The sequence below is a fragment of the Macaca fascicularis genome, chromosome 4 (genome assembly GCF_037993035.2).
Source record: "Macaca fascicularis isolate 582-1 chromosome 4, T2T-MFA8v1.1".
In the NCBI taxonomy this organism is placed as follows: domain Eukaryota; kingdom Metazoa; phylum Chordata; class Mammalia; order Primates; family Cercopithecidae; genus Macaca; species Macaca fascicularis.
Window position 1 is genome coordinate 33,678,842 of NC_088378.1, and position 27,045 is coordinate 33,705,886.

A 27,045-nucleotide genomic window follows, 5' to 3' on the forward strand; every position below is an offset into this window, starting at 1 on the left:
GTAGCAAGCAAGAAGATCAGGAAAGGCAGGTAAGGCCAGGTACAAAGAGCCTGGAATGACATCTGGGTAGCTTTTCACCGAAGATAGCCACGATCAACTCCTTCTCCTCTCTGTGTGCTAGCCATTCCCTCATTGAGAAGTGTATCCTATTCCTCCATCCTCTCGAATCTGAGTTGGCCTATGATTAATTGGCCAATAGAACACAGCCAAGTGACAATGAGTAACTTCTGAGGTCATGAGAAGCCTGGTAGCTTCCTCCTAGACTTCTCGAAATCCTCGCTCTGGGGTAAACCCGCAAGAATGTCAGAAGTCTGATTACCTGGCTACTGTCGTACTATCAGGGAGCCCAAGTCATCCAGAAAATGCAGGAGGAGAAATGCAAGAGATAACCAACCAGCACAAGTGCCAAATAAATGTGTACATGAAGAAGCCTCCGATGACCCCACCCTAGCCCATCTTGCATGATAAAGCCCAAGAAAGAATTTGATTGTGATCCTCCAGAATCAGAAAAGAAAACTGGGGTTTTTAGCCCCTAAGTTTTGGAATGGTATGTTTCACAGTAACAGACAACTCAAACCACCACCTTGTCCTTCAGGATAGGGGTCACACACTGGCAGTGCCTGGGTCAGATCCATCCTGCAGATGGGATTTTTTTTTTTCTTACTCAGTATTTTCGAAATCCTAGCTAACATTTTCTACCAAAACCCACATTTTTCTGAGGCCTGCAATTTCTAGTCATCCACTTCACTCATTTATTACCTGCCAGGTCTCTATTGATTCTTCTGTAAATAAACCTTGTTCTAAGAAAATAACAGGGGGCAAAGGATTAATAATGCACTTATACAATTGCCTAAATATATCCTGTGTGATTACACTATAATAGAAAATAATTCAGAAATGCTATACTTCCAAAGAAATTCAGTCTGGAAACATTAAAATATATCCCCATTTGCAATAATAAATAAAAAATTAACCACCAATAATTTATCTTTAAAAAAGACACTATATACATTTACTCCTAATTTCACCTAAAAATATTCTATCAGATGATGTACCGTAACTTTGTATTATTTGGACAACGAGAAATGAACAGGCACACACTTAGTAACCTTAGTAAAAACATTAATTATAGAATACGTTGATCAAGTTACATGTTTCTAGCCCACCTATAAATAGCCTGAGTTGCTTTCAACTTTCAGTTGCCAACTTACCTTTTCTTACTCAAACTTCGTCTCAATTACTCAACAACAAACTCTTTGAAAGTTCTATTCCTCAAAAGAAAGAACCATGCAAGACTTCCTAAATATTATATTTAAAAAGTTGTTTTAGAACCCAATTGAGTTGTACTGCAAGCTCCTTCAGAGCAGACATTTGTACATTTGTTTTTTTCTAGGCTTATCATTTGTACCTAGCAAAAACCTTCACTCTTGTTTAGTTAAAACATGTATTCATTTTCAAAAAATAATTTAAAACTTAAGATATCCCATGTTTACATGTCTTTAAAGCCTGAGTTACCCAAATCTCTCAGTATGATTTTAATTTTATGCTGTTCAATCAATAATTCCTATTATTTTCCTCAAATATAGATGGTATCTGACAGTCATTAGCATTCAGAAATGAGCCAGATCTCTACAGCCAAACCACCAAAATTTCAAAATTCTTGTTAGTGTGAATTGCAAGATTTTTCTACAGAATTCTAATTTTATAGAAGCATGGTGTTAAAGCACTTTGTTTTTGGAGACGGAGGCTTGCTCTTTCGCCCAAGCTGGAGTGCAGTAACGCGATCTTGGCTAACTGCAACCTCCGTTTCCTGGGTTCAAGCGATTCTCCTGCCTCAGCCTCCCGAGTAGCACGTACCACCATGTCCAGCTTTTTTTTTTTTTTTTTTTTTTGAGATGAAGTTTTGCTCTTGTCGCCCAAGCTGGAGTGCAATAGCACAATCTCAGCTCACTGCAACCTCCGCCCAATGGGTTCAAGCAATTCTCCCACCTCAGCCTCCCGAGTAGCTGGGATTACAGGCATGTACCACCACACCAGACTAATTTTTTTTATTTTTAGTAGAGACGGGCTTTCGCCATGTTGGCCAGGCTGGTCTTGAACCACTGACCTCAGATGACCCACCCCACCTTGGCATCCCAGAGTGCTGGGATTACAGACATGAGCCACGCACCCAGCCTAACGCCCAGCTAATTCCTGTATTTTTAGTAGAGACAGAGTTTCACCATATTGGCCAGGCTGGTCTTGAACTCCTGACCTTGCGATCCACCAGCCTCGGCCTCCCAAAGTGCTGGGATTTACAGGCATGAGCCACCACACCCAGCCAAAGCACTTCTTCTTACTTTACTACATTAATTACATTATACAGCTATAATCTGATTCATCTAAAGTCACAAGAATGCATGCCATTTTCCACCTTCCTAAATAGTCCCAAATCAATGACAAATGTAGACAAGTACATAATCCCTAACAGAAGACAGGCACATGTTTAGGAGACAAAGAAAGGCATATTTATTGGAGTATACAAAGCTCCCATGTGCCTGGGGAAGGACATTGTACTAAAGTAAGATAAAACTAGAAGCAGAAAAAAATCAGAACTTTTACTTCTCAGATCACAAAAGTCTGGAGACGCAACAAAGAAACATTGAACAGAAACCCCCAACTTAGCTGAAGACTTTATTTGGGTTGGAAAAGTTTATTTCTAAACCTGTAGTTGGGAACTTTTCCTACAGTAATGGTGCTACAAATAAACGCTGTTTTAAGTTTTCTGGCTAGTAAAAAGAAATTAATCCATAATATGGTAGAATTATAGAATGAATATCTCCATGGAATTTAAATATCATTTTTGCTATTTTTTCCCTATGAAAAATGGCTGCTAAATTTCTAATTGCATACAGCTCTATCCTCCCCCCCAGTTCATCCTTTCGCTAATTATGTCCACACCCACCAAAAAAGTCCCAGTCTCTTAGAGGTGGAAGCAAAGCAGCCTGCTCTGTATGAGCCTTTTGTAAGCAGGAACTACAGTGCTGATAAGAACTTGAAATGTAGGTGTAGGGAGAAACTGGAGAACTTACTAGGAGGACATAGTTTCCTAGCCTACGGCCTGGAGCATGTACGCAAGTTTATTATGTATTCTATAGATGAGGAGAAAAACAGGACAGTTTTCAAATTTTTGCATTAAATGGGAAGGAGATGGGGCACGGAGCTCAAGAAGAACTAGGTGAAGGGAACACATCCCCCAGATCTGTGCCACAGATATACATTCAGCTGAACTCTGCCCCATGAAACATCACTTCTTGGTTATGAGAACAGCCTAATCAAAAACAGCTGTTTTATATAAATAAATTTTAAGGGCACAAAAGTATAACAATTATTCTTTTCTCAAACCCTTTAGCTACAACAATACATTGGTACTTTTACCTGCAAGTATTCATATAACCTAAAGTCAATTTGCTCTTTGAGGAACATGTGCAAATAACTTTTCCTTGCTCTACACTAGATGATTTTCCATCTTATTAAGAGCAACAAACACTCTGCAACTTTATAGCTACCCAAACTGAAGCATTAAAGCTATTCAAAACAGTCACCCGGGCCTAACAAGAGTTCGACACGTTTAAACACTTAAAGTCCTTTTTGGATATTAAATGTAGTATTCAAATAATATGAGCTATTTATATAACTCATCCCACTATTAGTTTTAAAATAAAGGTGTTATACTGCATATGCATTAGAAACAAACATTCATTTCCCAAATGACTTACAAATTAATCACAACGATGCTTTCCTATACTATTTCCAAATTAATTCACCAACAGGTAACAGTCTGCCCTTTATCATCATCAAAAACATGTACTTTACGTCAAGCACTCATGTAAGTATGTTACATATTTGACTCAGTCAATCCTTAAAATAACTCTTGAGTTAGGTATTATTATTCCCAGTGTGCAGAAGGAAACAAAAAACTTGAGGCCCTGAAACATTAAATAACTAACCCAGAGTCACAAGCTACTACATGAAAGAAAGTAGGACTTCAGCCCTGGCAATCTAGCTCCAAAATCTGTGTATGCAATCACTACACCTCCTCCCGCTCACTCGTTCACTCATTCAATCTTTTAGTAACTGCCTAAAGTGGACTAAGCACTTTGCCAAGGCTTAGGTATAAAGGAACACTCCTCCCTTAAAAAAAAAAAAAAAAAAAAGACAGGCAGTTTCCCACCCTCGATGAACTTACATCTGAGTATATAGCGAAAAGTAAAACTCAAATTAAACTCAGAAGTTTAGTATGACAACTCTGGTTAAGTGAAATGAAGTGAAATGTCTGGGGAAATTGTAAGATACTGTATGGAAAAGGATTTAGTAATAATATTCATCAGTATAATTTTTTAACTTTCTCAAACGCTACACATTTGATCTTTATGATTAACTTTGTGAAGCAGGCAGGACATCATTACACGATATGATTTCATAAATGAGGAACCAGATAAATGTGTTATGTCCTAAATATCTTAGCAAAGATGCCACATCCTTTGTCCAGGGATCTCCCTATCCACAGACTCTGCTTTTCTTTTTTTTTTTTTTTTTTTTTTTGAGACGGAGTCTCACGCTGTTGCCCAGGCTGGAGTGCAGTGGCGCGATCTCGGCTCACTGCAAGCTCCGCCTCCCGGGTTCCCGCCATTCTCCTGCCTCAGCCTCCTGAGTAGCTGGGACTACAGGCGCCCGCCACCGCGCCCGGCTAATTTTTTGTATTTTTAGTAGAGACGGGGTTTCACTGTGGTCTCGATCTCCTGACCTTGTGATCCGCCCGCCTCGGCCTCCCAAAGTGCTGGGATTACAGGCTTGAGCCACCGCGCCCGGCCGACTCTGCTTTTCTAAAAAGATCCAGAACAAGCCAAATCATAAGCTGCCTGGGGATGTACTATGGCCTGTTCACAAAGATTAACTGGACAAATCTGATCTCCTTTTAAAAATGTGAAATTAAGGCTGGGCACGGTGGCTCATGCCTGTAATCCCTGCACTTTGGGAGGCCGAGGCAGGCAGATCGAGAGGTCAGGAGTTCGAGACCAGCCTGACTAACATGGTGAAACCCCATCTCTACTAAAAATACAAAAATTAGCCAGGCGTAGTGGCGGACGCCTGTAATCTCAGCTACTTGGGAGGCTGAGGCAGGAGAATCACTTAAACCCGGGAGGCGGAGGTTGCAGTGAGCCGAGATCGTGCCACTGCACTCCAACCTGGACGACAGAGCGAGACTCCATCTTAAAAAAAAAAAAAAAAAAAAAAAAAAGCGAAATTAGGAAATAAAGAGATGGGTCAGTTAGCTATGAAATGTAAGATAACTCAGGAGGTAACCAGGCTGGGCATCCACCAGGAGCCAAAAGCTCAAACTGAAATGATGAAATTAGAAAACCAGTGGTTAGCAAAGGATCGAGAGTCTCCAAGAGAGCAGAAACGCCACGAGTGTCCACACATGATCAGTTGCTAAGGGAAGAAGAGATGCCTCCTTTTCCTATGACCCAGATCCCTGTAATAAACCTCATTTCCCATCAGGAAACCTCATTGTTCTTTACAGCCAAAAAGCTTCTACCAAATGCATATGAAAAGGAGATGAGGTGCCATACTCTTTTTCAACACAGAAATTCAGATACTTAGTGGACTTGAGTATGGGAAAAAACCACAGGTAGTAACTGGTCACACAGGTCTCCACGTTTCCTGTTTATTTCTTGCAAAAAAAGGATAAACTTGGCCAGCTCACAGCAACAAACATGGAAGTCAAAAGAATGTGCCTTTAGAAAGATCTAGACATCCCTTCTGCTCCTCCTGCCCTAATCCATGCCCAATACCCTGACTCATCCCCACTCTCCTCAAATAATGAGATTTCTTATTCTGTATCCCTTTTTAATCAAAAGAAAATAAAAAGCCCATTAAATACCAACTAAATAAAACATTTAGAACAAACCATCTTTCTCAAAGTATTCGTACGAAATGAAAGGGTGGGCACAGGACAGAGGGTACCTAGAGCAGGGTTCAGGAGAGGAATGTTGTCATACCTTGGTCTAGCAACCCCAAACCTATGGGGTGATCCATGCTGTTAACGACTCCCACTGAGACCCACCGCCTACGGGCCTCGTCACAGTGACACCACTACGACGACGAGGCAGCCTTCTCAGGGCTTTTGGACAGAGCAGAATCAAGAAGAGGCAGCAGGGCCGGGCACAGTGGCTCACAGCTGTAATCCCAGCACTTTGGGAGGCCTAGGCGGGCAGATCACCTGAGGTCAGGAGTTCGAGACCAGCCTGGCCACCATGGCAAAACCTTGTCTCTAATAAAAATACAAAAAATAGACAGGTGTGGTGGTGCATGCCTGTAATCCCAGCTACTCGGGAAGCTGAGTCAGGAGAATTGCTTCAACCCAGGAGACAGAGGTTGCAGTGAGCCGAGATTGCGCCATGCACTCCAGCCTGGCAACAGAGATTCCATCTCCAAAACAAACAAAAGAAGAAGAAGAGGCAGGAGGAAGAAGAAAGGGAGGCAGGAGAAAGAAGACAGCCACAGGGCGTGGACCTTACAGATTCATGAGCAAGGAGTAGAGAGAGAACTGACCCTGTGGCCAGGGGCAGTCTTGGCCTCTAGGGTGCTGGGTTCTCTTTCTAATTCATGAGACAGATGTTTACAGCCAGCGGGGAATTAAAAAAGAAGAGTGAAACAGATAATTTGTTCTGGCAATACGTCCATTTATCAAAAGTGATTTAAGCCTAACACCCATGCAGTCCAGTGGCAATCATGTGCATCATTAAATGCATCAATTGTTATGAGTCTTTATTGCTTCAACACTTGTAGAAGTATGATAAATACTAGTAGAACTCAAAATATTAGGAAATTCATAAAATATGAGAGCAAGCCCCCCTTAGAAGAGACAAGGGAGCACAGTGCAATTATACAATGCAGAAGTAATAAATGTGCTGTGGACAACAAGGCAAATGTTCAGCAAGTTTCTCTAGGAGGGGGTGGGTGGGGATGGTTCTGATAATTTCTAAATCCTTATATTTGAAAGGCATAAACTTAATTAAAAGTTCTATGAAGATATTATAACTTTAATAGGCCCACAAAAACCACAGGTCTCATCAATGAGAGAAATCAAAAGGCAAATATCACATGTCTGTCAATGAACGTAAGACCTCCCCAGTTGGACACTGGGTGCAACCTCTAACAATTCAAGAAGAAACTATGGATAGGGCTTTTAAACTACAGTGAAGAAAATGTCTTTACAAAGGACCCTTATGTCACGAAATTGAAGAAGAGATTGATCTGGAAAACAATTATCCCCGTGGACAGGTTTAAATCCATTTAGTCACTAAATTCTATGAAATTAGAATGAGGAAATACCCTTTAGAAGCTAAAGTTAGAAAAAATAAAATTTACATATTACATAATTGCATTATAAAAACTCATTACCATTCCTTTTTTCCAACAACAACAACAACAACAACAAAAATATATATATATACACACACACACACACACACACCCCATCAGGTAATATACAAATTCAGAATGCGGAAACTTTTTTAATGGTATACTACATAGGTTTTTAAAATCCTGTGAAGATTCATGTAAAAACACTGAACTAATCAAGACAGCCAGCCATGTTTCTCTTTTAATGTTTATCTCAAAAAGATGTTTCTCAAAACTGAGCTTCAGGCCAGGCATGATGGCTCACACCTATAATCCTAGCACTTTGGGAGGACGACGCAGGCAGATCACTTGAGGTCAGGAGTTCAAGACCAGCCTGGCCAACACGGTGAAACCCCATCTTCACTAAAAATTCAAAAATTAGCCAGGCATGGCAGCAGGCACCTGTAATCCCAGCTACTGGGGAACCTGAGACACGAAAATCACTTGAACCTGGGAGGTGGAGGCTGCAATGTGCCAAGATCACCCATTGCACTCCAACCTGGGTGACACAGCGAGACTCAGTATTGGAAAAAAACAAACAAAAACAAAAACAAAAACAAAAAACTGAGCTTCATGTCTTGCTCAATTTACCCCAGCCCCCTTATACCCCTCTGCAAGTCTTCCCTATCTAAATTAATGATCACTTTAACATTACAAGTTTCTTAGGGCAAAAACCTTGCAACAATCTTCAGGTATTCTCATTTGTCCATCTCCTACAGGCTCTAACGTCAAAAGACTCCGCTGCTCACCCCATTAATTACTAAAACAACTGAAACCCTGGCCCAAACCACCACCACCTTAACTTCTTGAGCAGTACCACTGCTTCTACACTCCATAATCAATATAACAGCCACAGGGACCTTTTAAATGTGCTCTCTTCCTCCACTGCTCAAAACCCACTCCCTCAACGGCTTCCCATCTTTCTTTCAGCAAAAACCCAAGTCCTCAAATGTTCTATAAGGTTATCAACTCACACCTTGCTTTCTTCTTCCTCCCTCTTCCTTACCCTGACCCCTGCAGCCACGCAGGGCTCTTTGCTCTCTGGGTACTTGGTTTCAGACTTACTCTATCTAGGCTTAAGGCTTCTACACTCCCTACCCACTACCTGCCTTAAAAGCTCTTCTTCTTCTGATTTTTGCCCCCAGATATTTTGGGGCTCACCTGTCACCTGCTCAGGTCTTTTTTCCCTCCAGGCTACCATCCCTGCACCCAGGTGTTTGTCTAGTTTATTTCCCCCCATTACAACCCCAGTATTTAAACAACTGCGTGATACACAGTAAGAGAGAGCTCTTACATGTGGAATGACTGAATGATTATGCTTGCAGAACCAAGGAATGGGTGAGACATGAACAAGTCAAGAACTGAGATAAGCTTATCAAGATGATAGCCCTCTTACATTTGGCATACTGGGCAGTAGTCGTTTTAAGAACAGGAAGAAAGCATGGAGACAGGAGTGAGTCCAGCTGCCAAAAGAGGATCCACCCACATTCTATCTTACCATAGAGTCAATATTTGCAGACCTCAATGCCCATCAATACCCCCAAGAAAGGCCTAGTATAGGCAATCACTACCAGTTCAAATCATAAATGGTGCTATGGATCAAGGTGATATTTCCAAGGTCTTTCAAACTTGAAAGGCCTAAACTTTTACATTATGGTTCATTCTCAAATACGTCATTTTTTAAGCATAGGGATCATGCCCAGGTTTCTTAACACATGACAAAATGATATTCAGAAAAACGCTTCTGAAACAAGGGAGAATATTCCATATCCTGCAAAACTCAATCCTTTCTTTCCTTTTCTTTACCTAGTATTAAAGAAAAAGCAGCTAGCTACAAACCAGACACTCTTCTATGGGCTTGACAGAGTTCATCCCACTCAGCTGTCTTAATGAGGTGAGTAATATTATGAAGTTCAATTTACAGGTAGAGAGAGAACTCCTCCAAGGTCACACTGCTAATGAATGAGAGAGTTGGGATGTGACCCCAGACAGGTTGGACCCCAGAGTCCAGGGTTTCTGGGTTTATGTCACGCCTGTGTAGTGCCTCTTGGTTCTGCCTACCCAATACCAATGGCAAGTTGGGTCAACAAGACCTTACGTGATGAATGCCTACCCAATACCAATGGCAAGTTGGGTCAACAAGACCTTACGTGATGAATGCCGTATATTTATTCAGAGAAGGCATAAAAATATCTCACTCATCAGTCCATTTAGGTAGCTAAGGAGTTAAAAGGCCCAATAAAAAAGGTTGATGTTCATATTAAAATATTAGTAAAAAATATACAAAGTAAACAACCATTTCTCTTAAAATGGGAAAGTCAAAGGAGAACAGTAAGAATAGACAAAATGCAATATTCTTTGAAAAAATTCTTTTCTAAAGTAAATATTAGGAAGCCTGCTTGAAAAACAAGTAAACAAAGTCTTATAAACATAGCTACTCATAAAAAAGTGGTTTCCTTTGGAAACATTCAACTGTGTACAAGTCAGCCATAACAACTAATGCTAACATATTTCTTCAAATCCTCATGTTTTGATGAGGAAACATACAAAAGAAAAACAGAACTCTATAAAGGGAGAGGCTGTAACCAGGAGTGGGAGGAATTCCTTAATCTGACATTCAATAAATGTTTTCTGATAAAGAGGGATAATGGAATGAAGAAAATTTTAGCTAACAAATGACTCCCAAAAATATTAATTCCCTACTATCCCAGCTTTTCAAAAGACCAAATGGTAATAAAAAAGGACTTGGAGCCGGGTGCAGTGGCTCATGCCTGTAGTCTCAGCACTTTGGGAGGACAAGGTGGGCAGATCATCTGAGATCAGGAGTTCGAGACCTGCCTGGTCAACATGGTGAAACCCCGTCTCTACTAAAAATACAAAAATTAGCCAGGGGTGGTGGCACTTGCCTGTAATCCCAGATGCTTGGGAGGCTGAAGCAGGAGAATCACTTGAACCTGGGAGACGGAGGTTGCAGTGAGCCCAGATCACGCCACTGCATTCCACCCTGGGTGACACAGTGAGATTCTGTCTCAAAACAAAAAAAAGACTTGGTATGGCTAGGCTAAAACTCAAACACTTTCAGGCTGGGCAGAGTGGCTCGTGCCTGAAATCCTAGCACTTTGGGAGGCTAAGGCAGGCAGATCACCTGAAGTCGAGAGTTCGAGATCAGCCTGACAAACATGGAGAAACCCCGACTCTACTTAAAAAAAAAAATGCAAAATTAGCACTCAATACTTTCTTTCCTTTTCTTTACCTAGTATTAAAGAAAAAGCAGCTAGCTACAAACCAGACACTCTTCTATGGGCTTGACAGAGTTCATCCCACTCAGCTGTCTTAATGAGGTGAGTAATATTATGAAGTTCAATTTACAGGTAAAGAGAGAACTCCTCCAAGGTCACACTGCTAATGAATGAGAGAGTTGGGATGTGACCCCAGACAGGTTGGCCCCCAGAGTCCAGGGTTTCTGGGTTTATGTCACCCCTGTGTAGCGCCTCTTGGTTCTGCCTACCCAATACCAATGGCAAGTTGGGTCAACAAGACCTTACGTGATGAATGCCATACATTTATTCAGAGAAGGCATAAAAATATCTCACTCATCAGTCCATTTAGGTAGCTAAGGAATTAGGTAGCTACAGGTGCATGCCTGTAGTCCCAGCTACTCTGGAGACTGAGGCAGAAGAATAGCTTGAACCTGGGAGGCAGAGGTTGCAGTGAGCCAAGATCGTGCCATTGTGCTCCAGCCTGGGCAACAAGAGCAAAACTCCATCTCAAAAAAAAAAAAGAAATACTTTTCAATAAATACGCTAAGTCATACGCTAAGTCATATACATATGTATAAACAGCATTATAAAGGCATGAATTCATCTCATGAAACTAAATATTGGATTAAATATTTCAAAGAACATATTATTTACAGACAAAATATTGTGGTAAGAAAAGTTATACTTCTATGCTCTCTCCTATAACTTTTAAATGGGTAGGAGGAAATGCAGAATTTAATTTAGCTTTTATTTTTATTTTATTTATTATTATTTTTCTTTGAGCCAGGGTCTCGCTCCCTCACCCAGGCTGGAGTGCAGTGGCGTGATCTCGGCTCACTGCAATCTCTGCCCCCACAGCCTCAAGTGATCCTCCCACATCAGCCTCCTGAGTAGCTGGGACCACAGGCATGCGCTACCATGCCTAGTTTGTGTGTGGGGATTTTTTGTTTTGTTTTGTTTTGTTTTGTTTTTGGTAGGGAATTTGGGGGGGGTCTTTTTTTTGCCCAGGCTGGTCTCTAATTCCTGAACTCAAGCAATCCACTCACCTCAGCTTTCCAACGTGCTGAGACGGCAAGTGTGAGCCATCACACCCAGCCTAATGTAGCCTCTTTTTAAGAGTTTTGTTTTGTTTTTACTTTTTGGAGAACTTCTTTAAATAGGCATCAACCATCAACCTTGCACCTTGGAGCAGCTTCCCAGTGCTTAAAACATCACCTGACCAACCCAGCCAAAGCCAAAGTCCAGTTCACCCCCACCCCAAACCACCATCACCATTCTTAGGTGGTCACCACTGACCCCATCCCACCTTCAAATCCTCCTTCCTTCTATTCATCCCCTCCCCCATATCAATTACAGTATCTCAATTCTCCTAGGATAAACAGGGCAGTCTCCCAAAACAACAATAAGTTTATCTGATTCGTTACCCCTTCCTTAAGGGTAAAAGCCAGTGAAGACTAGCTCTCCTCCCTCCTTCCTCCTTCCTCCCTGCCCTGAAACCAGGCTCCCATCTTCTCCGGTCAATATCAGTAACAATCCCTAGAACTAATTCAGTGGTGGGAAGCTGGGTCTGGTATGAACAGGCTACATGGCAGCCAACAAAGATGCCCACCTGGAGCTGTGGCCCTACAGAGGGCACTTGCTGTGTGGGCAGCTGCCCACCCTGCCACCTTAGTGCCTCTTGGTTCTGCTTCAGCCTAGGCAGAGAATGGTCTGATCCTCTCTTGTTCTCTCAACCCACTCAAGTATGGGCCACCCACACTGCAAACACGGAATAATGAGTATCCAGAACTGGAGATGCAGCCCCAGACAAAGGCCTAGAACTTCAGACCTTCCAAAAACTTAACTAATCCCTGGGGTTTGAGTCCTATGTGAAAATGAGAGGTTTGGACTCACAGTCCTTAAGGTCCTTTCCATTCTCACAATCGAGATCCAAGATTCTGCTCATATCCTTAGGCCATCCCAGCCTAAAGTCATTGGAGAATGTGCTGTGCTTGTATAATTTTGGCAATTTTGACTGACACGTGGAATCCAAGTTATGGTTGGGTATGGGGTTGGTGTTGCAGGCTGCTTAATGCTTAACAATTACTAATACATTACAGAAAAATGGATGAAAACACCTCAAGATCTCTTGATTTAATGATTTAACATTAAGTCATTTAAAATGATGGAAAATGAAATGGTAACACAGCTAAGGCACAAGCAGCAAATCTTTTTCATCTTTGGAAATGAATTCATTCAATGAAATACATACTGTGGATGCTATGTGAGAAACAGTTCCGGTCAGCTGGGAGTCTAACACCAAGTATTACAGCCATTCCTTTGATTTTTCTCCCTCCCTCATATTTGGGGATTTTAAAACAAATGAAAGGCAGCATTATTTCAGCTTAAGGCACAGGCATAAGTCACATAAGAACAAAGAAGGTTTTATTATCACATTAAGCATTGAGGAGGAAATGTGCTTACTGATAACTAATTTAGTGTTCTAAGCTATTAGGTTAGTATTTGCTTCTTGCAATCTTCTAGGCCAATATTTATGATTTATATCTTGATGGAGGTAAAAATGTTCAGCTAGTGAGAAGGTCATTAAGGAGAGAAAGAAAAAAAAAAAGCTCTTAGAAAATGGAACAAGAACAAAGTACACAGACAGGGAGAAAGGTACCCTTTGTGCCTCAGTGGTCTATAGAACATTTGCCCTCTCTGCCTATAAAGTGATTTAACATTAACCACATTTCATTCCAGCAGCAGAGTGCTATCTCCTGACAAAAACTCCTTTCTGAAAGCCTGGGGGGAAAAAAATCCACATACACAAAAGAATGTGAAACATATTGCCACAGGCCAGTGTCTTGGGCTTTTTGCCTAAGAGGTTTGCTTTCAGCAAAGAGAGGGGGGAAAAAAACACTCTAACAACAACAGCTTGTACAGTACAGTGAACAGCCTCCCTGCTTTTTGGCAGACTTTCCCAGCGAACAGTTCCAGTGGCAGTGCCTTGAGCCCATTCAAGAATTCCATTTCATAGGAAAGGAAGTGTTTCAGATACACCTATTTGATCTTTCAGCATGTGCAAATGCACCTGCTAAACACCTAGTCTGACAGCCCATACAGTCCTCTCCCCAGTTCCTTCTTGTCCGTCTTCACCAGTCATCATATGGGTTATTTCAGACTTGGACTAGGTGAGATGAAAAGTACATAAAAATCACGCCAAACGTTGCTACTGCTGCTGCATGAGCTTAGGCTCGACGTGCAGATGGAATTCCCTTCTCCCCACGCCAACTTCCCTGTCACTTTTTCCCTGGAGCAGGTAAGAGGGTTTGGTTTTGTTTTCAGCTTCCAAAGGCTTACCTCGAGGTGGCTTCTTCCCCTCCCTTTGCATGGCTGTCCCCCACGGCCTGGTCCTTGCCGCTGGGGTGGTAGGCTGTTAGCACCACTCCCTGGGAACTGGAGAGCCAGCTCATGGTGAGAGAAGGGGCATAATTTCTGCGATCCTGACACAGAGAAGGGGAAAGAAGTTCCTGTCTCGCCTGGCAACTCGCTCATTAGCATTGGCCACCTCCTCCCCGCAGGCTGGTGATTCGCACGGGGAGGGGCGGGGTCTGTCCAGGGAAGGGCTTCCTGCCTCTCCAATTAGAAGCTGCAACTCACAGCATTGTTTAAACTCTGGGCAATTGCACTCTGGGCGGCTTTGGTTAAAGGAGGCGAAGGGTGGAAGCGACGGGTTGCACCTACCCCCAAGTTTGTCTGATCAGATTAAACTGCCAGAACGTATATTCAACTCAAAACTGTAACTACAAGCCATCTTGCTTAGGAAGCCATGAGTTACTACCGAGCCTTTTCTTCCCCCTCCCCAATTCCTCTATCTGATAATTTCTGCTGCTTAATGTAACATGAGTTAAAGGCATTTCTTAACCCCTTCATGTTCAGCGTTAAAATTAGCCACAGTAAAAAACAACGAACCTGCGGCACAACTGTGCAATCCAGACGACGAGAAAGGCTTGATCCTTGTGCCCAGTTGAAAATGCCCTCATAAAAATTACTGTGTGTCCTGGAATGTCGTCTTCTTTCACATAAAGCCAATCTCAAATATACATCTTATCAAAATATTGTTCAGTACCCAAAAGGGATAGACCTACCAATGCACTGTTAAGTGTTATTGCTGGGAACAAAAGAAGTCCCTGCCGTTTGTTGAGCACCTACTATATGCCAAGCTCTCATGGACGGGTGTTTCACATGTATTATCTGATTCCATTCAATTCTCTCTCTCTCTCTCTCTCTCTCTCACACACACACACACACACACACACACCCTACAAGATAGGTATCACTATCATCTGTGTTATACATAATACAAGGAAAGTAAGGCTGAGGGACAAGTTAAGTAACTTCACTAAGATAACACAGTGGCTAGTGCCAGAAGCTGGATTTGAACAGAATTCTAGGCTACATTCTTTTTTCTTTCTTTCTTTTTTTTTTTTTTTTAATCACCAGTATGCTGTTCTTTGTTTTGCAGATTAAGAAACAAGTTCAAAAGTTATCATAAACACAAAGGACAACTCTGTTCTTTCTCCCCATACCCCCTCCAAAAAAAAAAAAAAAAAATCACATTTTTAGTTTGTTTTTGAATCAGGGTCTCACTCTGTCACCCAGGCTGGAGTACAGCGGTGATCGTAACTCACTGCAGCCTCAACCTCCTGGGCTCAAGAAATCCTCTAGCCTCAGCCTCCCCAATAGCTAGGACCACAGGCATGCACTACCACGCCCAGCTAATTTTTTTATGCTTTGTGGAGAGGGGGGATCTCACTGTGTTGCCCAGGCTGGTCTTGAACTCCTGGGCTCAAGCAATCCTCTTGGCTCAGGCTCCCAAAATATTGAGATTACAGGCATGAGCCACCACGCCCAGCTTCTACTCTCTTTGACATACCCAGTAGTCTGAAGATTTTTTTTAGATTTTTATGATTCATCCAACTATCTAGAATTCCCCGTGAACAAGCTTTCAATTCCATCATTACATAAACTTATTGCTTATACCTTTTCTTTATTTAAAACAGTCATGAAAAATCATTTCTTCCTCCTTACATACTCTAGAAGTATCTGAAATTTATTTTTGAATCCTCTTATAATTTACAAAAGTCTTCCTTAAAAAGAATTTATATCTTCCACCCTCCCCACTGCATTGTTGCTCAGCCTTCCCATTTCCACTTCCACAGGACTTTACTTGCTATCTTCTTTTTATCCCCATGACCTCAACCACCTCTAGATCCTATAATGCAGTCTTAGCTCCAATCTTACAATAGCCCTTTTAGCTCATCTCCTTGTCACTTCCTTTAAATTGCTTTAACATTATGATCACACCCTGGCATAGCCCTCATGATCCCTCTCCTTGCTTAAAAACCTTCATTGGCTCCCCACTGCTAAGAGAGCCAGTTCCAGGCTTTTGAGCAGATCACTGGGCATTCCTGCTACCTTATTCATACAAGTCTTTCCATCTGCTAGACACAATCTTTTCAGGTCCCACTATCACTCCTTTCTCTTCATCTGACAGCTAACTTAAATTTTATACCTACTGAGCCTTCAGGAAACACTGAATGGAGGAAAAACTGAATGAATTGAAAGTATCTTTAAAACTCTACTAAATATATATATATCTCTCTACTAAATTTATATTTAAATATGTGTGTGTGTGTGTGTGTGTGTGTATATATATATATATATATATATTTTTTTTTTTTTTTTTTTTTTTTTTTTTGAGACAGAGTTTTGCTCTTATTGCCCAGGCTGGAGTGCAATGGCGCGATCTCGGCTCGCCACAATCTCCACCTCCCAAGTTCAAGCGATTCTCCTGCCTCAGCCTCCCAAGTAGCTGGGATTACAGGCACCTCCCACGACGCCAGCTAATTTTGTATTTTTAGTAGAGAGTGGGTTTCTCCATGTTGGTCAGGCTGGTCTTGAACTCCAGACCTCAGGTGATCTGCCAACCTCGGCCTCCCAAAGTGCTGGGATTACAGGCGTGAGCCACCATGCCCAGCCAACTCTACTAAATTTTTATATTAAAATTGGTAATATTAGATAAGTGGTTCCCATGCACATACCAGTGCTAACCTATGATGAAATGTTCACCAGTTCAGGCAAAATGAAAACTATAGAGAGAGGGAGGCAAAAATTAAAGTAAATTAGAAAAAATGTGTTTGTCTTTTTAATGTCCTTACATGGAAAAAAACGTTAATACCCAGCTTATCCACCCCCACCCCGTTTTTTATGTAGCTACTCTGAAATGCAAACATATGGGAATCACTATCTTACACAATTACTGATGGCAATCTCTACATTATCATTTGGAAATTCTTTTCTGTTCCCCCCCACCCTTTTTCCTCCCCTTACTTCCCTCTACCTCCCTTTTTATTATCTTCCTTTTTTTCTATTTCTCCTTTTTCCTTTGCTATGTCTTTAGCGTGTCAATGTCATCCATGCCCATTGACAGACATGGGCTCTGCGCCTCTCACGTGACGGTTTGCGATGAAGATTTTGTCCAGTCATAGCCAAAACAATTATTTAGTTATATTTTTGCCTAATTATGGTCTTTTCACTTGTTTAATAACAAATCACAATGTACAGGTTGGAATGTAATTATTTTACAAAGTCAAAATAATATTTGAGTTTGCAATAACCAGTTTTTAATTTCTGTGCGGCACAAAACCAAATGTGATACAAATTGATTTACATAGCTTCATACAGAAAATTTGAATCCTTCTAATTTAGCTCTCAAATGTCTGAAAATCCTCCTAGCTTCTTCTCCTTTCCTCCCAGCAAGCCCTGTTGCTACTGGTCTAAGGGTATTGCCTATCACAGGCAGAAAACTGGTAGAACTGTGGCCTGGTGTGCATAGCCTCAGATACATGCTCAAGTAGATTAAAAATGGTTTTCAGAATTTTCCTATGTCATCAAGGAAGCAAACCTAACTACCAGTACGGTCCCTTAAAAAGCTGTTCTTTTTTGGGAGGCTGAGGTAGTGGATCATCTGAGGTCAGGAGTTCAGGACCAGCCTGGCCGATATGGGGAAACCCCATCTCTACTTAAAAATACAAAAATTAGCTGGGTGGTGTGGTGGTGGGCACCTGTAATCCCAGCTACTCAGGAGGCGGAGACAGGAGAATTGCTTGAACCCAGGAGGCGGAGGTTGCGGTGCACTCCAGCCTGGGGGACAGCACGAGACTCCGTCTAAAAAAAAAAAAAAAAAAAAAAAGAAGAAAAAACCTGTTCTTATTTCACACTGTAAACTGTACTAAGGTTTAGCTCACATCCATCCCTTATACCATTATCGCTCTTTTGCAGAGACAAATATTATGAAAAAAAACACACACACTTTTTTACTCCTTTCCGCAACCATTTTAAACACACACACAAGAACCTCAAGACCTTGAAGATGTTAATATTCCGAGCTATTAAGTGCGTGCCAAACACTTTCCTGTTATGAAACATCTTACAAAGTAATTAACAACATCAAGACAGTTTAAACATTCATTTCATTCATTCTCTTTAAATGGGGTGTACTAGATGACACAGGAAGGGAAAAGGAAGCGGTAATTTATGTACCCAAATAGGTTGTTAAAAATAGGGTGAAGATGGTCCTGCAGTCTCTGACATTTGACATCCGTGTTCAAAAACAATGAAAAAATTTTTCTTCAGTTCAGTGCTAGTGGTAGCAAAGAGTTTATTAGCTGGTTTTTATCTGTTGATTTAGGAGCCTCTTTGTAACATGGAATTATATTAGAAGAATGTCATGCAATGGAATCAACATACAATTTATCAAATTTTTCCTCAACTGGTCTAGTTCTCTTAAAGAATTAACGAAGGAGAATATGTACACACACTCTCTATATGATGATGAAAATCTTCAGAGACAAAAGCCATATGAAAATGACCTTTCAAATGGTACAATTAAATCCAATTTTCAATATTATAACAAGAACTTGAATAAATTAATCAACTGTGAAGTTAAAGTTTCATGTAGGTGGTAAAGGCTAGACGTATGAAGTAGCGTTGACTACTGAAGAGGAAGGGTTCTTAACATCCCTTACCTCATGTTTTATCACGACCTTGTAGGAATAGTTCTTGTCAGCTTACAAAGTTAGCTACCTCTGTGTTAGGGTACTATAACTGAAAATTATTCCACATAAAGAATCTCAAACTATTTCCTTGGGAATTACACTCATTGTTATTAATTCTGCCTCTGGAACAACAAGAAATAACCCTTTTCCCTTTCTCTGGACAGCTCTAAAAATGTCTACATTATTCTCAAAGTTATTTTCTTAACTGCTCCTCCTGGGAGAAAATACTAGCCGTGCTTGGGATAATTTGTAACTGCTATTGCCAGAGGTTAATTTAGGCTTTTCGGCAATCATATAGAAAACATGTTTCTTACAAATAGTTTATTACCAATAAATAACAATAGCTAATATTGAGTCCTTACTCTTCGCTAGACATGGTACACATAGTCTATCATTTAATCATCACAATCACCACCAGGGATAGAAACTGGAATTACGCTCACTTTAGAGATGAGGAATTTGAGGTCATCCGGTTCGTCGGTGGCAGAACCAGGACATGTAAACCTGGGTTTATGTGACCTTGGAGCCTGAGCTCTTAAGCATTATAAAGGTTACAGCAGTCCTAGAATTGACATCATTTTATTTCTGAAAAGAATCATAAGAATAACAAAGTTAAATAATCTACAGCAAACCTAAGGTCCTTAATCAAATGGAATATTGATATAAATGCAATGCTATGGAGATTTACGCTCAATTCTTTTCTGGTACTTTGAAACTTGTTTTTTATGTCAAATTATTGGGGTAGTGTGGCATAATATATATACTAGTCTAAAAGGTCATCATCATGATGCCATCATATCTAAAATTGTTTCTACTGACAGAAGTGAAAAAAAGTACTCTGATCATTATGATTATGAATTTTTTTCTTAAAAAAGCAGATTAGATGTGCGGAACCCAAAGCTTATAGAATTTGTTAGTTATGGAGCCTTAGATGAGGCCTTATGCAAGAGCCAGACTCTGAAGATTCAATTTCATTTAACTTCATGAGAAATTTGCCCTTCATATCAAAACTAGCCTAAGCTGGAAATTATCCAAGAAAAAGTGCCATGCCCCTAACTTTTCTTTTGGTTTTCTCTCAATTGACAACTAGAATGGAGACATATGTTGCAAACGCTTGCAACTAGAAGTATGAAGATGAAGTATATTCTGGAGGCTAATACATACTAGAAAAGTAGAATTTTATTTATGAATATAAGTTTCGATTTTAAAAGTCTACAATTGTATCAATATTAGATTTGCCAAATACAAAAATCCTTGTCCTGCAGTAGATTACAAAGGATGCTTATCCGCTTGTTATGTAAAAGCAGCCACTGTGAGTGGGGAAGAATGGTGAAGCTGCAGATCTAAGGAAAGGGATGAACTGATTCATGACTTGGAGAAAAAGAAAAATGGAAGCCATGTTTCCTTCTTTTTTTTTTTTTTTTAAACAGAGTCTCGCTCTGTTGCCCAGGCTGGAGTGCAGTGGTGCAATCTAGGCTCACTGCAACCTCTGCCTCCTAGGTTCAAGTGATGCTCCTGCCTCAGCTTCCCGAGTACCTGGGACTACAGGCATGTGCCACCACGCCCAGCTAATTTTGTATTTTTAGTACAGACAGGGTTTCGTTGTGTTGGCCAGGCTGTTCTCAAACTCCTGACCTCAGGTAATCCAGCTGCCTTAATCTCCCAAAGTGCTGGGATTACAGGCATGAGCCACTGCACCCGGCCTTTTTTATTAATGGGGTTATCTACTCTAAAATAAAGGCAGTTCTTCCAATGTGTTAAAGTAGTCCCTGTAGTATTCTTTTTTTTTTTTTTTAAACCGAAATACTTGATAAAACTGCACAAATGTCATTACATAATAATTTCTATATTCTGAGCCCATTGGGGAATTTTCAGTCCTAGAAATGTCATCAAAAATGGTGAAGCTTTCTGCTTCCTTTCTTGAAGGTGGAGGGGAAGAAATGGTGAAGCAAAGTTTTTCTGGAAAACGGGAATCCTCGTCCCCTACTTACAAATGAAGCATCTTAAATGTTCACTAGTGTACTTGCTTTTCTAGTGAAGAGATTAGATTCACATATCATCATGGATCATTGCCCTCTACAAGTGCACGAATTAGTAGCAAGAACAACTATTTTAGGGCCATGTAAGTTATCAATATCATCAGAACTTGGGCCTTAATTCCTAACATCTTAAAATGGGGTATTAAGAAACAATAGAAAAATGTTAGTATTTTCTTTTATGACAAAGCTTCATTAGTTTTCTAGAGTATGTCTAGATATATGTGACTATTTCACAGAAAAGGTTTAGTTTTAAAGAGAAAAGGAAAACACACCCTCAAGATAATTTCAAAGAGGAATTTAATGGGCATGGGAGGTGGCTTATCTAATAGTAATTTTTTCTGGTCAATTGGATGATTAAATCTTTTCATTCTTAAAGACTCAGAACATGCCGAGTTGTTTTGCACGCAGCCACTGTGTCAGCAGAGATTGGAAACAAATACTAGCCAAGATTTTTTTTAATGCCACGATTGAATGCTGGCACAGAAAGGGCCAACTTCTTAATGTCTCTGCCAGCAAAAATCAAGGTGAATATAACTTTTTCCAAATTTGCTTTTACTCAAACAGGAGAGTAACAATTCTTGGCCTCCTGACATGACTTCAACTCAGGGCCTTGGGAAGATTCTAGATGAGTCAGCCTCGATCTGTGTCTAGCAGAGCAAGTTACACGAATTCCTTTTTTTTTTGACACAGGATCTCACTCTTGTCACCAAGCTGGAGTGCAGTGGCACAATCACAGCTGATTGTAACCTTGAACTCCTGGGCTCAAGTGATCCTCCCACTTCGGCCTCCTGAATAGCTGGCACTGCAGACATGTGCCACCACGCCCATCTAATTTTTATTTTTTTAAAGACAGGGCCTCGCCCGTTTCTCAGGCTGGTCTTGAACTCCTGGGCTCAAGTGATTCTCCTGCCTCAGCCTCCCTGAGTAGCTAGGGTTTCAGGCAGAAACAACCATATCCAGCAGGTTATATGAATTCTAATTTCCTCTGCTACTACAGACCTCTAGGAACCAAGGTTTTCAGGAATTATTGTTAGCAAAATGAAAGTAAAATAAATTATATATTAAAAAAATATAGCCAGGTGTAGTGGCTCACTCTTGTAATCCCAGGACTTTGAGAGGCCAAGGCAGGAGGAATGTTTGAGCTCAGGAGTTTGAGACCAGCCTGGTCTCATAGAGACAAGGTCTTGCTGTGTTGTCCAGGCTGGTCTCAAACTCTTGAGTTCAAACATTTTATATATATATTATATATATTTGTATGCATATAATATATGCATACAAATATATACAAAAATATATACTATATATTATATAATATATAATATATATTTTTTGTATATATATAATATACACATACAAATATATACAAAAATATATACTACATATATAATTATATAATATATATTTTTTGTATATATTTTGTTTTTTTTGTATATATTATATATGTATGTATATATTATATATAATGTGTATTTTGTAGTTTTAGTAGAGACAAGGTTTCGCTGTGTTGGCCAAGCTGTTCTCAAACTCCTGACCTCATGTAATCCAGCTGCCTCAATCTCCCAAAGTGCTGGGATTATATATATATTATATATTATACATTATATATAATGTATATAATGGTTATATATAATATATAACTGGTAAATATAAAATATTTAGTATATTTAATATTAAATATATAACATATTTAATATTATATATAAATATATATTTATATATTATCTATATATACAAATATATAATATATTAAATATATATTATATGTATTTTTTATATATATTAAAAATATTAGCCAGGCAAGGTAGCATGCACCTGTAGTCCCAGCTATTCAGGAGGCTGGGAGAAAAAGATCCCTTGAGCCCAGGAGGTCGAGGCTGCAGTGAGCCATGATCAAGCCACTGCATTCCAGCCTGGGTGACAGAGGAAGACCCCGTCTCAAAAAATAAAACTAAATAAATACATGTAGGGGTGTGTGTGTGTATATATATATGTATATATGTGTATATATATTCACACACACATTATTTTGTGGAAAAATAGAATTTTATTAAAATTTATTTGGGGAAGAATTTACCTTGTTTCTTATATGACCATTATGACCATTGGGGATTTTTGTTTTCTGGAAATAATCATTTTTTGCAAATAAGTGAGCTATAAGTAAACACATTTTGTACTGTATCCCCTCAATTTTAAGAAACAGATTTTAACATATTCAAAATTAGTATGTACTGTAAAATCATTCAGATTATTTGATATGGTGGCAAGACTTATTTCCCAAAAATCAATTAACTTGACTCATCTTACAATTAATAGAAAGCTAAAATGAAGAAATAACGTACTCTGTCTCTGCCAAATTTTGGTATATCTTACTTAGCTACCTCATTGGGTATAAAGTATTTTCTTCATTGGTTATATAGTCTTTATGCAAAAATAAATTCTAGTAAAATAAGTAAATTGCATCCAAAATTTTGAGTATCATTCATTATATGTTTTTTTGGAGCCAAGATCTGTAAGTTTCAACTGATTTCGTGCCTTCAGAAAAGATTGAGAATCACTGTGTAGATGTTACTGTAAAGGCTTTTCACCTAAATGCCCCATACCTTACTCTAATTGAGAAAGATCTCTTTATATAATATCCTAGCACCAAAATGGTTTGTGCTCCTGAAACATGCTCCGTAAATAGCTGGAAAGGTTATTTTCCCTCATCCTATTTAATAATTTGGCTAGCTGGTTTGTTACAAAGGCCCAAAGAACACAGCTATAATCACAAGGACCTTGGCCTTCTGAAATGTTAAAACAGAGAGAGTTTAAAGTATAGGGCTGAGGTTGTCCAGAGTTTATATCTAGTCCAAATATCTTTTTTCATAGAAACAGCTGCTAAGGAAACAAAGGTTAGGCAACAGCTGGTCAGGCAAATGGTTACAGTGCCAAGACTGTAAGATTTGAGGAAAACTCCATATCCTGACACCAAAACGCTTTCTTACAGTGTAAACTGCTCCTGTTCAGAGACTGCCTCAACACACAGTCCCGGGCTCTATCAAAATAACTATTATAAGAACTGATGCCAAAGCCTTAAGAATCACTCATAAATAACGTCTTCAAAATTTCTATTCCACCCCCCCAACACGCCCCACCAAACAAAACAACAAAAATTCAGAAGATTGTCTACACTTCAGTGAAAAAAATCACATTCCACTACAGAGAGTAAAAAATATATTATTTTCCATCAATCCGTCTTGCCAGTAACTATGTTTCATCTTTGTATTTTTCTTTTAAAGTCTATAAGATAGTTTTCCTTTTCCAATAAGAAAGTTACATTTTTAATACAGATATGTCACGTTCCTACTAAGATTAGTAACAATAAACGTAATAAAATTCTGTCTAGCCATCATCCTTCTAAGCATGTCACCACATTTTATACATACAGAGAATACCTCTCAACACTGCAGATTAGATACATTCATTAAAAAAAAAAAAAAAGGTTTAATCATAATTGGCATGAGAGTGAAGAAAAGCAGGAAGAGAGTGCCTTGGTGTGACAAAGGTATATTATTGAAGTAGTTTTAAAATTTTTTCCAGAAGGTGAATATAACCTTCCAAGTGTTTGAGTTTAAATCATACTCTGTGATGTTCTGGGAAATTTATATCACTATAAATTATCAAGCATTCAAATCAAGGCAGTAGAGCCAGATTTGGGGTCACAAAAATGAGACATATATCAGAATTCTCCTTACTATGTCTGCCAGGCTCAAAAGTAATGCTTGTCTTAACCTTGCAAAGATCATCAAAATAAAACTCTGGTGGGCAAATGAATACATCAGTTGGAGAAAACAAAGTGAAATAGGCAGAGCCCTTCACAATTTCATTTCTTTCAAGAGAGACTGCCTTTACAGTATTTTATGCAGTCTATTGGGAAGATTCATGTATTGGAGGAATATAAAAAGAAATTCAGTAGAGTCACCATCAAACATTTTAAAAAGAGACTTCTTCAAAGGTTTCAGTCCAGAGCAGAAATTCTACTATCTCCGTGTGAACAAGAAGCACAAAATGATCCTGTCTGAGACTCCTCGGCTCATCCAAGAGCAGGTACCAGGCACCAGCAATGGTCTCCTCCAGTGTTTTGAGGTAGACAAGTAGACCTGCCCCCAATAAAATAATTCCCTATCAATCTACAGTTCCACCATCAAAGTCATATGTGGGGTTACATTGCAGAGTCACTGATTCACTTCAATCAAATAGTTCTAAGAGGGATAGATGAATCAGATACAACAATCCAGCCCCCAGATGTTTATATTCAGTTAGGATGGACACGTGTGTGCCTATTTATGACATGAAGCATTAAATCATAAATGCAAAAATAAGTATACTTCATTGCTAAGTGGATATTTAGTTGTAAATATTTCCAAAATCTATTAGTTTCATAATTAAAGTAATGGGCATATGTGATTTTCCCATAAGCTTTCTGTATTAAACACTTATTATAACTAGAGAAAATGCTAGTAAACATACATCAGGTACTAACACACTATATCTTGAATTAGGGTGGGTAGAACAGGGCTTTTCATAAGGGGGGGGACAAAAGAAGCCAAGGCTGACTGCTGACGCTAGGTCAAGGTGTGTTCACAAAGTGTTGTGAAGCATGCAGGATGGGGAAGGGGAGGCAGGATAGGGAGATTCACCAGAGAAATAGATAAATTTCTACCACATGTTTAGGGACATCCAGTGCTTTGCAAGTATTTCATCTATATTCCATAGCAGTGGGGAATAATCCGAGGTGACTGAGCGAGATAGCAACATCATCAGATCTACACAAAGAGAAAACACAGTGACGGCTGTGAATAAATAGCCACGGACAGGAGGAAAAGATGGCTAGGGGGTTGCCACAGTGAGCATATCAGTTAGGAGGTTGCAATGATAGGACAGCAGGGGCAGATCCATCTCTGCTTCATCATCTCCCCCAACCCATGCTACACATAGCAGGGCCAATGCAAAGACACAGTGGAGCAATAGAATCTTCAGGACCTCGTAGATATGTGGAAGTGGGAATGAAAGAGGGAGTCCAAAACTATCCAGTGGATTTTACCCTAGATGAATGGAGATGTCTAACAAATGGTCAGAAGACAGACCCTGATATTCCCCACAATAGGAAGGCCTTGGGCATACAGTTTTGAAGTGCGTGGTAGCAGACGGTAGGTGACGAAATACTGTTGAAAACTCTCTTTTCTTAATTGAGGTTTTAGATCTCTAGGCAGCCTTCCCCAAGAGAACTAGTTGTCCAAAGGATTTTTCTTCTGTCTGCCTTATTGACGAGTGCTGCATTTACCTGTTTCTCAGGGATGCTTAATTTCCACACTGGGAGCCCACATAGGTCCTTTAAACTTCAAAACTTCAGAACTTCAGGGAAGTTTTTCATCAAGGATACAGGGTTTAAGGGCAGAGTGAGGGAGGGTGGAGAAGAAAGATCAGAAAGGTGAACTTACTAAGCATCTATCAAGTTTTAGACACTCGCTGAGCTCTTTAAGATATTTTTTCTCTCTTAATCCCCCATTTGACAACAGAGGGATGATGGTACTTCAAGATGTATCAGTGACTTGGTTGCCCAAGATGGTATAGCCAGCCTTTGGTAGAGGCTAGGAGGAGGCTAGGCTCCCTTGGAAGCCCAACTGCAACTTCCAGTAACAGGCACCCATATCATCTTCATTTAGGTTTGAGGATTTTTTTTTTCTGACACAGAGTCTCACTCTGTCACCCAGGCTGGAGTGCAGTGGTGCAATCTCAGCTCACTGCAACCTCTGCCTCCCAGGTTCAAGCGATTCTCCAACCTCAGCCTCCTGAGTAGATGGGATTACAGACATGAGCCACCATGCCCAGCTAATTTTTGTATTTTTAGTAGAGACAGGGTTTCTCCATGTTAATCAGGCTGGTCTTGAACTCCTGACCTCGTGATCCGCCCACCTCGGCCTCCCAAAGTGCTGGGATTACAGGCATGAGCCACTGCGCCTGGCCTGGATATTTGATATTACTGAAATAAGTTTATTTCTTTGTTACTGGATCCATTTTCAGCCTAAATAAAATGTGATTACTAAATAGAAAAAAAAATTCTAAAGCTAAAAAAATTCATAATTGAAGATTTTCCAGATAGACCATGAAAATATAAAAGGAATTCCCACAGGAAATTACCAGTGATTCCACCCTGGA

At 39.9% G+C, this 27,045-nt stretch overlaps 1 protein-coding gene across 8 annotated transcripts in view; it reads right to left on the reverse strand.

The window, feature by feature from the left end:
- Nucleotides 1–27,045, reverse strand: part of ARHGAP18 (Rho GTPase activating protein 18) — a 194,480-nt gene that overhangs the window by 123,123 nt on the left and 44,312 nt on the right. For 4 of the 8 annotated variants that reach the window (XM_074037033.1, XM_005551797.4, XM_065543385.1 and 1 more), the window contains exon 1: nucleotides 14,049–14,247. The exons of 2 other annotated variants lie outside the window; for them this stretch is intronic. In XM_074037033.1, the coding sequence (XP_073893134.1) occupies nucleotides 14,049–14,161 (113 nt within the window). In that variant the 5' untranslated portion in view covers nucleotides 14,162–14,247. Of the gene's footprint in view, nucleotides 1–10,355; nucleotides 10,474–14,048; nucleotides 14,248–27,045 lie in introns of those variants that run through there. 2 more of the 8 variants (XM_074037032.1, XM_065543384.1) reach the window with 1 other exon arrangement.